The sequence below is a fragment of the Choloepus didactylus genome, chromosome 9 (assembly GCF_015220235.1).
Source record: "Choloepus didactylus isolate mChoDid1 chromosome 9, mChoDid1.pri, whole genome shotgun sequence".
NCBI classification, from domain to species: Eukaryota; Metazoa; Chordata; class Mammalia; order Pilosa; family Megalonychidae; genus Choloepus; species Choloepus didactylus.
This window is the reverse complement of record NC_051315.1, coordinates 120,188,350-120,201,474: the sequence shown is the minus strand read 5'-3', so window position 1 is coordinate 120,201,474 and position 13,125 is coordinate 120,188,350. Positions and strand designations below refer to the sequence as shown.

Genomic DNA, 13,125 nt, shown 5'->3' with positions numbered 1-13,125 from the left:
GCGATGGGGAAAGGGTAGAATATACACCTAAGGAATAGTTGTTTGTGTGGGTGTGCTGGTAAAAGAGAAGTTAAAATTGGACACATTTTTGAGTACACGTGTAAAAATATCCTATTGAAATTAATTGAGTAGAGGTAAAACTTTTATCTGCTTTGAATACATACAGGCTATTGTTGCTGGAGTGAAATGAATTCAAAGATCAAACAAAAATATTAAAGCCATAAAGTATTTCCAAGGCTATTATGGTTCCATTCGGGGAACCCCTTTTTGGTCTTACTCTTGCGTATATATCAAAGAGTCCCAGAAAATCCAGGAACCTCACTTCGGTTCCCTGTCCCTCGGGCTTTAAGCTACTCAGCAGGCCTGAAAGTCCAGTTGTGTTCTTGATGTCCAGTATTCCGTTTGCCCCCCCCATCTTCTTCCCCAACCCAGGGCCTAAAGTTTCAAGAAGGAGGGGAGATTGAAAACAAGTTTAGCTTCCCTGAGTTTTAAAGACTGGAATAGAAGAGGACAAATGTTGGGAATCCAGTGGACCAAATAGCTCTTAACTTGTAGCATTCAAGCTTTATCCACTCACTATTGGGGAATGAATCATGCCCCACCATAAAGATGTGTTCAAGTCTTAATCCATATTCCCGTGGGTGTGAACCCATTTGTAAATGCAACCTTTGAAGATGTTATTATTAGATCCTATTTAACGAGGCCAAATTGAATCAGGATTCTTAATCCATATGACTAGAGTCCTTTGAAGGCAGAGGAAATTTGGACACAGTCAATAGAAGTCAGAAGAAATCCTAGAATGAAGCAGATCACCATGTGACATAGGTGGAGATGCGAGGCAAGGAACCCCAAAGATCCAGCAAGCCAGCATCAGAATGCTACAGACTCTGGGAGAAAGCATGGCATGTCGAGACCTTGATGGTGGTTGTAGCCTCCAAAACCATGAGACAATAAATTCTGGTTGTTTACTCCAAACGGTGTTAATATTTGTCATAGCAGGCCTGGCAACCTAAGACGCTCACCAATTAAATAGTGCATTGGAATAGAATAGACTTGCTGCCTTGCCAATGGGAACTTTGATATAGCAAAATTTTAGAGACCAATATCACAGAACAAACTTAAAAGAAAAGTTTTTCTTTGGTTGGAGAAACAAACTGAAACACTGTACGAAACCATCAGAGAGCAATATTGTTTGGCTGGAGAACACCTAAATAAATGCATGTTCTGTGCCATTACTTGGTTATTTAGGATGATAAAAAGAACAGTTCTATTTTCTGTGATTTCTTCAGTGTCTTCTCTTCATGCACACCTGACAGCGACTGATTATCTTTTCTAACTCCCCAGCTTTCACAGTTGATGGAATAGGTTTCCTGAAATGAACAAAAACAAACCAAAAGGTCTCATTAATTTATCGATTAAATGAGAATATTAGCTGGGTTTGAGTATTATTAAAAAATGTAGCTCATTTAAAATTTATTACAGGAACATTTCCCTTTTCAAAATAAATGTATTTCTGAAAAGGCATACATATCAACATTTTATAATTGTAGTCATACTTCAGCAGCACTAATCAAACATAGACCTCTAAGTAAATTTACCCTTGAAATAATCTGTATTACACAACTCCTCCAGTACACTAAATCAAGATTAGCAGATCATTCTGTGGTTTTATTCAGGAACTTACTATTAAATTCATGTATAAATATTAAATAAATGTAGTGATGACAAAAATGACATTTTGTCTTCATTGGTATAGTAATACAATACCATGACCATGTGTTGACTCTAGAATGGTTGCAGCCAAACAGGATTTTATCAGTATGGGGGGATTTTAAGATGTGAGTACATCAACACACAGATAAAGGAAAGCTAACATAGGCAATCTTTAAAATGGTTCTGCAACTGAGTCACCAAATTTAAGCTTGACTTTGAAGAGTTACCTGAACATTCTTTCTGGGTTTAATGAAGCCAACCAGAAACTGTAGGAATTTGAATAGTAGTTGCATGTTCCTCTTCCATGACACTCTATAAATGGACTGGCTCGGAATTCTTCCAGGCAGGAGCCGGGGGATGCCAGTGCTTGCCCAGCGCCCTCGGAACCTGCACTTGTGAACTATCACAATGAAAATGTCTGAATACAAACTCTGTCCATTTGTTCCAATTTTTCATGCTCTACTTTTTTTTCTTGTAATATTAGACAATAAGAAAAGAAGCCCCCAAAACATGAATTAAACTTCACGTACGTGGCAAATCCCTGCTCACGAATGAAAACATTCCTTGTACTTTCTTTACTTACCTATGTACCTTCAAAGAAGAGGTCTAGACATCAAAAGGAAAGGGAAACCTCTTCCCTCTGCCTGGAACCCTCCTTTCCCCCAGGACTACTGGCTTAGTCTTGTTATTCAGGGATCTGCTCAAATGTAACCCTGGGAAGGCTTTTTTTGACCACATCCCTGTCAGTCTGCCACCTTATCCATCCTTATTTCCTTCCCAGCACCTGAACTCTTGTGATCATTGTTGTTATTTTGCCTTCTTGCTTATTGTCTACCTTCCCCACAGGGATAAACACTCTGTGAGAGCAGGAACTGCATCTCACTGCTGTCATGGCACAGGATAGGTGAGCAATACGTATTTGTAGAATTAATGATTGAATGAATGGATGACTGTGAGAAAAGAAGGGGGGAATATGTCATAAGCAATGCCATGTCAATATAACTCACACATGGGCAGCTATCAGAACTGCAGGTCAGTGCATAGATTTCCTCATTTAGCACTTACGCCTTGGAGATTTTTCTTTCAAAGGCTGTTTTAGTTTCCATCTTCACGTGAACATGAAAGGGGCACAGTAGAAGGCACAAAGTTTTTGGAGCAGACAGACCTGGGTTCAATATTAGCTTTACTATTAAATAGTTATAAGACCTTGGGGGAAATTTCTTAGCTTCAGGTTTCTTATTTGTAAAGCTGTAGATGATAGTATTTACCTTGCAGGGTTGTCATAAGGATTACAGAGAATGGACAAAAAGCAGCTGCCATATTTAAAAAATGGGCATTCTATTGCTAATAAATGGTAGCTACTGTTTACCAAATGTCTTTATTTAGAATTTGTGGGTAATCTCATCCTGAGAAGCTTGTTTTTAAAACAATGCTCCATTGTTTACCAAAGAAGCAATTTACTAAAAGTTCTTTTTAAAAAAGTAGATTTGCCACTTTTCAAGCAAAAGTCCATGGCATATTGCACATTTTGATGTTAGACAGCATCATTCCTGGGAGCCACAATTTACCTGGCCCAATATAAGATCCCAGAGGCAATTTTTGCTACCGAGTTGCTGTTCCTTTTCTCCTTACCATGATAAAAGAAAATCCTTTCCAGAGAGAAATCCAGCCCTGAGGACACGCGGGGACCTCAGTGGTTTGGCTGTGAATGGCTATGGCAATAGCGGGAGCTTCACAGACAGTGCATCTGTAGTGGGAAACAATGAATATGGCAGCATCACCACCCTCTGTGCCATGGGGCTGCCTTGCCTTATAATCCAGCACAAATAAAGTGGCTTGCCTGGCCCCATCACAAAAACAAGGGCTTGGATTTTTACCTGCTAATATAAGGCTCAATGGTTCTGCCAGTAATCGGAGCCATGTCCATTGGCATCAGTGCTGGTGTTGACAGCCAGTATGAATAATCGTTTCGGGATGCGAAATTACATACATCATTCACGTTACAGAATAAGAATGGCATTGTGGTAAATCGCTGCAGGCAGCTGCCAAGAGTTCCTGATAAAACATCAGATCAGGTATCACTTTTAGTAAATTAAAATTTTTCTGAGAATCATTACTCGACAGAGGATAACTGAAACAGAACCTAGGAAGAAAACTGGATAAAGACAACAAAAAATAGTTATTTGCAAATATGATATGGGAAGTTTTAATAGTGATAGAAATTCTTAAGGATCCAATAGGCAAAGAGATTCCCCTTCCTTGGCCCTTAAGACTTCTGGTAGACCTTTCTAATAAGCCTAAAGTTGGGGGCTGCTAAAGGTCAGTTGCAGCAACGTTTTTGCTTCAAGCTGTTCTCAGTTATTCATGTCTACATAACAGCTAATAACTAGATAAAGGTTTAGGAAACGTTACTTTTGAGATTCAAAATCAAACAGGTGGTTTAATTGAAAATTGTGCTGAACAGGACGAGCTAAACAGCATTCACGACAAGGCTCCTTCCAGAATGAACTTCAGACCCGAGGCCGTTATTGTTTTATTTGCTCTCATTAAAAAGTGCTGGACAGTACCCAAGGTTATTTACACTTAACTTCACAGGGGACTACACCATGCTATAAAACTTTACAATCCAACATATGGAAGAAAATTACTGAAAACGAGCACTAGGATATTACCAAGGTCTTGTCCGTGGGCACGTTCGTTTCCTTGTACAAAAAGAAGAGAAAACCCACTGTAGAGTGGCTCAGTCCCCTCCGGGCACGAAGGAATCACTGTCGTTTGACTATGTCGGGTGAAGATAAAGCCTCTCGTTGTGTCAGCTACAGGTGGTCCAGCATCTCCAGGTTTTCCCTTCAAACCTGGCAATCCATCTGATCCAGGGGGTCCTTGAAAACACATTGTAAATGTTGCAACAAGGAGTCTCACATCCTTAAAATTTTCAAACTTGTTTTTCCAAAGTGTTAATTTAAATGTTTATGTACATCTGGCAAGCCCCATAGAGAGAAAAGTGTCCTTGAACAGAGTGGGTGATAAAATGGCCAAACAATATTAGTAAATGTTGACTTATCATATAGGGCCTCTTATTATAGATATTTCTGTATGTCTTACAACGAGTTACTGAGACAGGATTAGGTGTTTATCTTTGTATTTTCCTGTGGTGCCAAGCACAGTGCCCTGTGTCTGGGACGTCTCACATACATCTTTTGTAAATAAATGAACATGTCCTACCACAATGTGGGAAAAAAAAAGAAACCAAATCAATTATCCACAATTTAAAGTCTATTAAAGTAGATAATAATAAAAAGATACTCATACTTTTGATAAATTCAATACATCATGAAGATGATTAAAAGTTCTTTTTAAAGGTGTGAACTTCAAGAAAGTTTTTGATCAATTAGAAAGGCAAATAAAAACAGAAGAAAGTTTTCACTGCAATAAGGGTTAGTGCCTTCTATTTATATGATTTAAAATTGAAAGTGTGTGTTCTTTTTTTAACAGCCAAAGTTTTTTCTTTGCAGCTAGAGTAGGTTAATATGTATTTGCCACTTTCTAAATAAGGAACAGTGAGTCGTCTTCTCTTCCCTTCCTCCCGTCCTTCCCTCTCCCTTTCTTCATTGAATAGTTATTATTTGTGGTATTGGCACTGGCTATCACAAACCCCACCCCACCATTCTGTTTTCTCCACCACTGCCCCCTGTCCCCCACTTCCCCAAACAATGCTTTGAGAGTTGGGCAATGTCCCAGTTTAGTCCCAACCCAGAAGCCAGAAGTCAGTACCTCTCAAAAGGATTTTAAAAAGTCCCAATATTATATATTTTTTTCAGTCTCCTATGAATTCCACCTACTCCTATTTTGCCCAAGGACTGTGACTCATTCTTTCCCATTAAAAATAGGCCACAGCTAAACTCTTCAGTGTCTGATGTCTTCAAAAATTCAAAATTGTCTTGATTTTAAAATATCAGATAGGAAGACACACATTCTTTGCTAACCCCTATCTTCATTTGCAATGGGCTGTCACTATCACAAGCAAAAGATGCTCCAGGTTTCTGCACAAGTACTGTGAAGTAATTAGCTGAGAAAGACAGTAACTGCAGGTGAGCCACTAAGTACTATCTAAGGCTATTCTGCATCTCCAAGAGAGGGGCCAAGGCTCTCTCAGTTTATACTAAAGCTATCTGGTAGCATTCTTATAAGGCCTCTATAGTTTTAGAACTATCCTCTTGTTAATAATTAGCATAATTGATTTTGTGGGCCTCTTGTTCATTCTGTGGCCCCATTCAGAAACCCAGACTTGGTCTTTAAAGTTTCTAAATTAATACAACTACTCATAAGATGTTTGTGTTTATCACTTTGAAAAACACATTTTAAGGAAAGCTGAATGATTAATATTGCTCTAAAGTGCACTCATGACAATACAAAATCACAAGTGATTATGCAATTATATTAGTAATATTATTAGCATTATATTTGAAGTTTTGAAATTTAAGTCTCTAGTCTTTGTAACCAATCTGGACACATGTATTAATAAATTAGGAAATCACAATTAAAATTTTTCTGACTTGAACAAAGTCAACAATCCTAAAAATTAAAAATTTAGACATCTAGGTATTTTCTAGGGTGTTCTGGAAACTTTTGTAAAAGGTAGATTTTGATCTGGGTCTATCAAACTAACACATATAGCTTGGAATCAGAATAAAATATTATATTCTGGAGGCCCTTTTTCAGGCCATGCACATGAGATGTGGAATTGTGTTCAAAATGGCATAGCCAAAAGATAGCTTTCTTAAATAGGGATAAGTTGCTTTTCTATTCATATCAAGGTAATATCTTTTAAATTATGTACTTATGTGCCACTCCTGTAAGTAGTTATTATTAAGTAACTACACCTATAAATAAAAACAGCATTGGCTTTTCTGAAAATAGAAACCCACTAGTATTCTGTTAGTTCTATTTATCCTCAAGGCTAAAAATTTGGAGTATATCTGCCCAATTAAGAGGTAGAAAGAGTGGTGTCTTCCAGTAATCCTTAATTTTCCATCTTCTTCCATTTCGCCCTGGTTTTTGACCTGGTCTGAATACCATGAACTGAAAGACCTAGATTACTCTGGTAGCCATGTTCTCAAACAAGATTTTCTGTCTATTGAAATAGCACTCCCTCAGTTAAGGAAACAAGTCAGGTGTTTACCTTGCTCTCCTTTCGAACCTTTGCTGCCTTTTTCTCCAGTTGGTCCAGGAGCCCCTGGTTTTCCATCCTTGCCTGGTTTACCTCTTGGCCCACAGGGTCCTAGGCAAAAACCAACATTGCACTGGATAATTCTTACAGCGTGGAAGCCGGGGTACCCAACCATCCCTGTTTCGCTGCATCCCGGGAGACACCTCAGTCTTGGGCAAACGGGGATGGCTAGTGACCCAACTTGCTATCTCCTACTTCCCAGAAAGAAAAAACCCTCAAAAAAGAATTATAAGTAGGTGAATATAGCAGTTTAAAATTGTGTTGCCATTTTGATTCTTGCACATCCAAAATTCACTATGCCCATGTATTGATCAAGGTAATGAGTAACATCCCTCTTAACTCCCAGGTGTTTCAGGCAAATTTAGGGCATAACAAGTTTATTCATAAGTCTATTACAATGGGGTAAGGCAATCAAAAGGGTTAGTAATTTTCAAACACTGACACTTTGAAAGGAATTCATAATATTAAGCATCCATTTGCATTTGCTACTCTTCCAAGTACCGTATAAAGTGTTAAAAAAGTTAATTAAAAAAACCCAGGTTTATTCAGGTAACCATTTAAGAATAGAGCACCAGCATTGACAGTTGTTGGAGGAGGAGACATAATACTTTGACCTTATTAAAAAAATACAGTGCCTTAAAATGTTTGCACTCCCTCAAGTTTAGCTATGCACCGTGGTTTTCAATAGATTCCAACATCATTTTTTACCAGTCAAGGGTAAATTTAACTCAATCCTAAAACCAATGGTAAGAAAACACTATGTTTGTTTAACATTTTCTGTGACGTTGTATCACTTGCTTCCAAAGCATTTGACAAGCATTTTGGTTCAATCACTTCCTAGTGATCCAAGTCAGTGCTGCCGTCCCATACCTGGGGCTCCCGGTGGCCCTTTTGGCCCAGGTTCTCCTTGCATCCCTGGTCCTCCAGGTGGCCCAGGAGGCCCTGGGCTGCCGGGAAGGGAGATGATCTTAATTGTGCCAGGGTCTCCTCCTACACCTATTAACATAAAAATAAGAAGATGATGGCTTCACTGATGTCACTCTTCTTTTCATGGAGAGTGACAGTAAGGAAATTATATTTACCAGGTAGTCCTTTTGGGCCAATTGGCCCTGGAGGCCCAATGGATCCCAGAAATCCTGGATTGCCTTTCTCTCCTTAAACACAAATAAAAAGGCAATGTAATTCCACGTAGAACAGTGGGTTTCCTAGCTCTTCAGGTTGATGCTAGACTCTGAGGATAGGTACTGGAAGTTATGACTGCAGGTTAAGTGTACTGTGATAATGGCTACAACTAAATTATGTTCACATGGGTGTTGGCATTTCATTTGTACCCAATCAGTCATGTTTAGTCAGTCTACAAAGAAATACACACTTGGAGTAGGCATTATGAGCTTGCATTTTAGCTTTGAAGGGAAAGGGTTCCCAACAGTTCATTCACTTTTTGAGTTTAGAAACTAGTTCAATTAAAATGATCTTCCTCCTATGCTTTTGACCATTATAAAGTAACCAACATTAACCGATAATAATTGGTATCCATGCCCTGCACTTTTCTTATTTACTGAATTCTACTCTAACATCCATGAGGGATGGGGAGGTGACCAATGTGGGAGAAATTTAATATCAGCCTATTTCAAAGGAAAAACAATACCTATAATATGTAATTGTAAAGTTGTTTTTTTTCCCCTAGGAATAAAAAAAATCTCCTCTAGAGAAGAAGAAAAAAAAAAAAAGAAACTAGTTCAATTAAATATTTAAGGTAAAATAAGAAGTCACATTAAAATGTATTTTACACCCTCCTGTTGAATTATATTGCTTGGTTATCCTAATTATCTACTTTCTCAGCTTAATATGGTAGCCTTACAAAGAGCTCAAAGTTAGTTATTTCAGGAACTTCTCAGAGCTTGTGAGAGGAAATATAAAATATCTGCTTCAATGTAAATGAACAAAATGGTAAGATTTGTCTCCCAATCACAGACTTTGACATGAATAAAAGAAGCTTACCAAGAGCCAATGATTAGCAAAATACTGTTTTTAAGAATCTTGAAATTACATCTGATTAGACATTACATCTGAGGATTTAGAAAGACATCAATACTAAATATATTAATAGAAGAAATACAGTAAAAGAATTATAGTACCAAAAGTTAACTTGCAACTACACTATAAATTATCCATTTGACATCGGAACTTGAGGAATGTGTAAACATTTACTTGTAATCAAACAGAAGAAGCCTAAATGTTTTCCTCTTTGGGGCTTTAAATTTCCAAGTAAAGATGCCCAAACTCAGTAGTGCCATCTGATGATCTTATTCTGAAATCTCAGAGGGTAATTGGATGTATTTCATGGAACATATATCAAAAGAACTGATTTTAAGAATCTCCTAAATATTTCACTGGAATGTTTCTTGAGTGGAATCTTTATATAATTTTTCAAATCTTAGCTGCTCCTATTCTGAGACTTGGGGGAGTGACAAGTGTCACAAATTTTTCCTGGGTTGCCTGCCACCATTCACCCACCCAATGTCTAGCAAGGCTCCTCAGAATCACTTGCTGTGATTCATTCTTAGACAATTTGCTCGTTAACAAATCAGTGGTTGAAAGTATTGAAAATAGCCTAGTGTAAGTTCCCTTATCCAACCTCAGACCTGGAAAAAGAAAGCTTCCATCTTTAGGGTATCATTTTAATTTTTTAAGCCCCTTCAGGTTGAGTGCTTGTGGGGTGGGTCTTCCTTCCTCACTCATGAGGCCCTGCTTGTACTAACCCCAAGTACCTGTGATGACTGTGGGAGTTCAGTAAATGTTTGTGCACCCTGAAATAGGAAGCATGGTCATTGTATTTGCGTCTAAAGAGCAGTGAACAAAAACAGTACCTTTCACTCCCGGAAATCCTTGGAATCCAGGATCACCTCTGAGCCCTGGAAGACCTGGGGTGCCTGGTGCTCCCTGTATTTCAAATAAAAGGGAGCAGAACCACAGGAAAATTTAAAAATCACAATACTCATTGCAGCTTTTTTTTTTTTTTTTGGAAAGGAAATGGGATATAATATTATATTGGGTAAGAATGAATTGAAGTTGACAGACATCATTTTTATTCCACTCTAGCATTTCTCCTGGATGTAATTCCTCTGTCACATAGACCTCTCCTTAAGAATATCTTTAAAGATAAACAGAACCATCCTTATGCACAAGGACAAACATACCTTCTAATGTTAATGTATGTTGCTTTAGCATTGGATACACTATTCTTTATCCTAAATGGATCAGCACAGTATTTGGAAATCTTTCAGAAAGATCAGGCACCAGACTGCCAGAATGAAAATTATAATTTATATTTGTAATTCTTGCAAAGACATTGGAGCTCCCATTGAATTGTAGCACCCCAGCATCATTCTAATTAAAGAAGCAGAGTTATAAGGGTGGTAGGAGAAGTAAAGTGCCCAGGGATGGGAATGTGTAGAGGTTGTTAGGGGAAAGTTTTTATTTTTTTTAATTAGGCACATTATAAGTTTACAGAAAAATCATGCATAAAATACGGAATTCCCGTATATCCCCCTATTATTAACAACTTGCATTAGTGTGGTACATTTGTTACAACTGATGAAAGAATATTATTATAATTATACTATAACTATAATCCATGGTTTACATTAGGGTTACCTGTTTGTGTTGTACAGTTCTGTTTTGTTTTGTTTTTTAATTTGACTTTTAATCTAGTAACAGATATACAACTTAAATTTTCCCTCTTTAACCACATTCAGATATGTAATTCAGTGCTGTTAATTATGTTCACAGTGTTGTGCTACCATCACGAGCATGCATTGCCAAAACTTTTCCATTGCCCCAGTAGACACTGTGCAATTTAAGCATTAACTCCCCATTCCGTCTCCCCATCCTGGCCCCTGGAAACCTATATTCTAGTTTCTGACTCTTTGAATTTGCTTATCCAAATTATTTCATAGCACTGTGATCAAACAATACTTGTCCTTCGGTGTCGGGCTTATTTCATGCAACATGATCCATGTGGTTGCAAGTACCAGAACTTCATTCAGGAAAGAGTTTTTGACAGGCTCATGTGGCAAGGATGATAGGGGTCTGAGCAGGGAGAGGCTCCTCCATATGATGGTCACACTGATCTTGTAGACATGAGGGGCTCAAGCGAGGCCACAGTGGGAAGGAGGATGGGCAGGGCTGCTGAAAAGAGCCCAATGTCACACGGGTTAAATTTACCCTCATGTTGTCCATATGAATGGACAAAGAATGCTACTACCTGAGAGCAATGAGCTGAAGGTCATGAAAAATGCCAAGAATAACAAAACTGGCCTTTGACGCTGTCTTTGGAGCAAGAAGACCAAAGAAGGCTCTATTGCTTGGATAAGGTAATGTGAGGTTGGGGGAGGGAGAGAAAACAGAACCATCTGATCACGGACCCTCCAGCTTCTGTGGTCTGGCCTGATTTCCTAAGGCAAAGGTAACTGGGGAGGAGGGCTTGGGTCCAGGGCCAAGCCCTGGGTTAGGGAGGTAGATGTTCCCCGCAAGGCAGGAGGTGTTGGGGCATCGAGCCAACTTAGATATTCATCAGGAAGAATTATCTTTCAACTGCAATGGCATAAGCCTACAACCATGAAAGCACTGGAGATTTAAATGAGATTTGTTTCCAGATCATTCCAATGTCTAGGAAGAACTTTAGATGGGATTGCAGGATCAATGTTGGCAACTTTAAAGAATCTTGGAGAATGCAAGATTACAAACTGGAAATAGCCAAATATCCCATTTTTCAAAAACAACAACAAAAAAGTTTTAAAAAATTCCATTCTAGAAACCAAATACCAGAGAGCTCAACATGATTCCTGACAATAAGCCATGCCAGAGTACTTTGTTGCCTGTCACTGATAAGGTTTCTAGAGGAGAAAATCAGAGTTATGCCATAGATGTTCCACATTTTCATACGAATTGTAAAGCACAGATCTCTCCACAATGTCTGTGGACAAAATGGTTGCTGCAGAAGGCAACCAGAATGGATTTAAACTTGGGGGAATGACCAGACCAAAAGACAGTTCATTAAAGGATAATTTCACCTTGTAAAGAGGTTCTGGGAACACAGTGCTGCTTTACAACTGTTTCTTGGATAAATAAATGCTGGCCTGGCTTCTTAGTCTGGAAACCCAAATGCTCCATGACACCTGACCCTGCCTAGCCATCCAGCCTCCCCACCCAGTGTTTCCTCGTCCCACCTCCGCCTCCAGGAACACAGTATTGGGGGTGATGGGGGGGATGGGGGGTCCCTCACATATACTAATCATCTTTTTTTTCTTTTTTTTAACATTTTTCTGACTTTGCTCAGAAAGGTCCTTCCCTCTTCCCCCCACTCCCCACCCCCCGTTGCTTTTCTTGTTTTCCGGATAACTCCTATGCATTGTTCAAGATTCAAGTCCATCTCCTCCAGGGAAACCTTTTCTTGAGCACCTTTCCTCCACAGCCTGGATCAAATACCCTTCCCCTGTATTCCCACAGCCCTCGGTCATTTATCCACCACACCGTGGGAAAGTTGCTGGTGTCCCATAGCTATCACCTTCACCAGAATGTAGACTCCTTCCAGGCAGAGGACTGTGCATTTTTTACTTTTATATCCTCTGAAACAGAGTGGACACCCAATAATGATTGTTGAACCACACTCATCTCTTCAACATCTGTCTCCAAGAATTTGATGTAAACAGAGGAAATATGTTGCTAAGAGAAAGCTAGGGAAGATGCCGGAAGTGGTAAGTGAGAGGTTGTGAACTGAAAGATCAGAGTAGGCTGGAACATAAAGGGTCTTGATGAAGAAGATGAGATCTAAGAAAGACAGACGTAAAAGTTTTTTTTACTTAAGTCACAATCACAAACCACCACAAAAAGCTAGACAAAATATAATGGAGAAAACTTAGTGGCAGTTCATGAGGAAAAGGTACAAGGGCTTTAGTTGACTACCAGCTCAATGTCTGTCAAGGGTATGGTGAAGTGGTGGCCAAAAAGCCCAAGTGTGACTTTCAGAAGGATTCATAAAATGGTGATACTCAAGGACAGTGAGACTTTTCTCTCCTCCATGGGAGTCCTGAGTCCTTGCTTCTGGAAAGTATTTGTCCCTGGGGATGCATTTTTAAGGGGGATGTTGACAAACTGGGGGTATATTCAGAAGAGAGGCA

The 13,125-nt window shown here is 39.0% G+C and overlaps 1 protein-coding gene across 5 annotated transcripts in view; it reads right to left on the bottom strand.

Annotated features, from left to right (window-relative positions):
- Positions 1-1,115: 1,115 nt before the first annotated feature.
- The window catches only part of COL4A3 (collagen type IV alpha 3 chain), a 151,526-nt gene continuing 139,516 nt past the window's right edge, over positions 1,116-13,125 (bottom strand). For all 5 annotated transcript variants that reach the window (XM_037848460.1, XM_037848458.1, XM_037848461.1 and 2 more), the window contains 9 exons: positions 9,814-9,886; positions 8,026-8,097; positions 7,814-7,939; positions 6,896-6,994; positions 4,386-4,595; positions 3,591-3,768; positions 3,346-3,460; positions 1,941-2,113; positions 1,116-1,370 (listed from right to left, as the gene is read on the bottom strand). In XM_037848460.1, coding sequence (XP_037704388.1) covers positions 1,286-1,370; positions 1,941-2,113; positions 3,346-3,460; positions 3,591-3,768; positions 4,386-4,595; positions 6,896-6,994; positions 7,814-7,939; positions 8,026-8,097; positions 9,814-9,886 — 1,131 coding nt within the window. In that variant the 3' untranslated portion in view covers positions 1,116-1,285. The remainder of the gene's footprint in view (positions 1,371-1,940; positions 2,114-3,345; positions 3,461-3,590; positions 3,769-4,385; positions 4,596-6,895; positions 6,995-7,813; positions 7,940-8,025; positions 8,098-9,813; positions 9,887-13,125) is intronic.